General features: G+C 52.2%; 1 protein-coding gene across 1 annotated transcript; it reads right to left on the reverse strand.

Moving 5' to 3' along the window:
- Positions 1-1,045: 1,045 nt before the first annotated feature.
- LOC120674814 (dapper homolog 3-like) lies at positions 1,046-2,068 on the reverse strand. The gene has a single exon (XM_039955930.1). It carries the CDS (start codon positions 2,066-2,068, stop codon positions 1,046-1,048), a length of 1,023 nt encoding a protein of 340 aa, XP_039811864.1.
- Positions 2,069-3,514: the final 1,446 nt, after the last annotated feature.

A 3,514-nucleotide genomic window follows, 5' to 3' on the forward strand; every position in this document is an offset into this window, starting at 1 on the left:
GATCCCGTGTTGGCTACTCAGGTCTAACTAAGGTGGGTAATGGCTTTGATGGGATCTGCACCGACACTAAGGTGATCGTGTTGTGGTACCCCACTTGTGGGAAAAGTGTACACCACTGCAGAGTTAAAAACTATTCGAATAGTCGTGCCCACGGTATTGGGCGAGTTACGGTTTGGTCACATGACTAGATTTTCTTTGGAGGGATGGTGTTGGTGTGAGTTGTTTTGGAAAGTGTCCGGCAGTTGTGCCGTGTGCTACGGTGGATGAGGAGTCCGGTAGAAATTTAAAACTTGGATCATGTGTGTATCAACCCCACTCGGTTACAAAAGAATTATTTTAAGAAAAACTTTTTTTCAAAATAAACCCTTGCATGTGTTAAAATTGGCTTTACTGCAAACAAACATGAGCCTTCTCCTTGATATATCCTATGCATATGCTTTATATCCCTCTCCGTGGAGGAGGTTGGACTTGTTGAGTACTTTTGTACTCACCCCGATATATATGTTGTTGCTTCAGAGGAAAACCCGAACTTCGTGGTTGAAGACCTCGAGTAGAGGTTGCGTCCGCACCCAACCCTGCCTGTGGTGTTGGCCCTTTGCAGGATGCTTCCGCTGGTGCGATACTCTGAGCCCAAGCTGGATCCCATCTGGATCGTGCTTTGGTGTATCACCGTAGACTTTTTACTTCTTGTTATTGTCTGTCTCGAGTGTCCATCTCCTCGGAGGATTGTACGGTGACTGAACTATCTGATGAATAAATGTGTTATCAGCCTCCTGGGACTGATATTTGTATCACATTTAGTCTCTACTTATTTGGGGACGCTTCAAAAACACCCTTAAACCAAAACCACTCCGGTTTTGCTATGACGTGGCATCTGTTTCTGACGTGGCTGTCACTTTGGCACTCTTACGTGTCTTTAGCCACAGGAAATTACCATAATACCCCCTATACTCTCTTCCTCCCCCGCCACCACGCGCCCGCACGCGTCGGCGCTGCCGGCCACGATGTTGGCCGCTGCGGCGGCACTATGCCCCCGCGGACCTCCTCATGGCGTTGTGCCCGCAGCTGCGTCCCCGGTCTCCTCCTCCGCGAGCTGACGAATGCGGCAGTGAGAGAGAAACGGTGTCACCGCCGGCTTGCCCGTCGATGGAGCCCCGGCCTCCCAGGCCTCCTCTCCGTTGCAGGGAACGACGGGGAGCTCGGCTCCATGCTCAGACCGCCATGCGCCCCTCCCACGACCGTGGGCGGACGCACGGCGCACGGCGGCCGGAGCGGCGAGGCAGCGGTGCGTGCAGGAGGGCGGCGAGCGGCGAAGGCGAAGGCGGAGTGGCACGGACTGGGCGAGAGAGCGGGGTGGGACGCACGCCGGCTTCTCCTCCATACCCTTCCTTCTCCTTGCCCACGGCTCCTCCCCTGCTCCGGGTGGAGCTCGGTCGCGGCCCCCTAGCGGCGCCGCGGGCGGACTCGGCCGCGGCCCTTCGCACGCAGTGCAGGCGGAGCTCGGCGGCACCGCTAGCGAAGCTCGGTCGCAGCCCCCTGGCTGCGCCGCGGGCGGACTTGGCCGCGGCCCCGGCAGGCGCTGCGTGCAACGGCTCCTTCCCCTGCTCTTTCCTCCCTCCCCTGCTCCTCTGCCACCTGGCCCGCCCCGACGGCTCCTTCGTGCGGCGGCGCGGCGGAGGCCCACGCACAGTTGCTCGGCGGAGGCGTGTGCGCTGGCGGCGCGGTGGAGGCTACACGGTAGCGGAGGCTCCGAGCTCGCCTCCCCCTCCCACTCTCTCTCCCTCCTGCGCGAGCAGCAGCGACTATCATCCGTGGTGGCAGGTGATGAGCTACTTATCCGGCCGCCGAGCTCTGCTGGTTCCTCGAGCCAGAGCTCGAGCACGAGGTGCGCTGGATCCATCACGTCATTGGCAACGCCGGCGTCGACGGCACCTGCGCGACCCAGCTCTACCTCTGCATCCTCTCCGCGGGAGGACGCGGTCGCGATGAGGCAGCGGCGGCGGCGAGCAGCGCATCCTCCGACAGGTCCTCCAGCGCCGTGCGCGCCACCGCCGGTGGTGAGCTCCATGGTGGGGAACGGGTGAGGGCTGGGAGAGAGAGAGGGGGCGGGAGAGAGAGAGAGACTGACAAGGGGGTCCGGCTTGCTGACCGGGTAAGTGGTGCCAGTCAGATGGGAGACGTGGCATGAAACCGGGATGATTTCAGCTAGGGGGGTTTTTTGCACGGTTTGGTTACTTCAAGGGTGTGGGATGTCCGGTTTCATAGTTCAGGGTCCAAAATCGGACGATCGTGATAGTTCAGGGTCCAAAAACAGACTTTACCCTAAACTATATATATCTACCTAGTAGCAAATCTACAACACAGTACACATAAGCAATGACTTCCTGGACAGAGAAGGCGAGTGCCACGGTTTCATTGAGCTGTGTATCCAGTGTTGTTGCTCGTGATGGCAAGAGGATCCCAAAAGGGTACCTCCCCATGGTGCTGGTTCGCGAAGATGAAGGTGGTGCGGAGACGAGGGTGTTGGTGCGTGTCAAAGATCTCAAGGAGCCATGCATGGCTGCGTTGCTGGAGATGGCCGAGCAACAGTTTGGGTACAGCCAATAAGGGGTGCTGCGGGTCCCCTGTGACGCACAGCGTTTTGAGCATGTGCTTAACATGGCACGCAAATCCAAAGTATAGCTAGATAAATGGCGTTATATGTACATCATCATTGTGATTAAACTCTACCAGAAATTTTGTGTTTAAGAGATGAAATTGACATCTATGAGACAATTAACGTAAGTGCCTCTAATGTTTTCTTCTTGGCATTCGCCGTTCTCTGATTCTCTCTGTTGTGCATATGAAATGAGCAAGCAAAGATTAACAAAAAGAATGACTCTTAGGGCCTGTTTGATCAAAAACGCAAAATACAAAAATTTTGTAAATCACTTGTATGGTGTACTAAATATAGTCGAAAAATAAATCGCATTATACAAATAGACTGTAAATCGCGAGACGAATCTAATGAGCCTAATTAGGACCTGAATAGACACTAAATTGCTACAGTAATGCTACTGTAAACATACTCTGATGATGGATTAATTAGGCTCATTAGATTCGTCTCATAGTTTACATACGAGATCTATAATTAGTTTTGTAATTAGTCTACATTTAATACTTCAAATGTTGAAGATTCCCTTCCAAAAATGCAAAAATGCAAAATGCAAAGTAATCTAAATACACCTTTAGATTTTTATGGCTAGAAAATCATATTTTGATTCTATGATATGGTAACTAGCCTAGGCAACCGTTCAAGACAGACTCGCAAGGAGAGTCTATACCCCTTACATCTTGAGGACTTTTACGGTGTACAATATTATTATATACTATAATTTAAAAAGGATTCGTATGTAAGCATCGGACTTCTACGGTGTACAATATTATTATATACTATAATTTAAAAAGGATTCGTATGTAAGTATCGGACGGTCTAGATTTATTCTATACTACTGAAACATTGATCAGTAGTATA

The sequence above is a fragment of the Panicum virgatum genome, chromosome 5N, assembly GCF_016808335.1.
Source record: "Panicum virgatum strain AP13 chromosome 5N, P.virgatum_v5, whole genome shotgun sequence".
Classification (NCBI taxonomy): Eukaryota; Viridiplantae; Streptophyta; class Magnoliopsida; order Poales; family Poaceae; genus Panicum; species Panicum virgatum.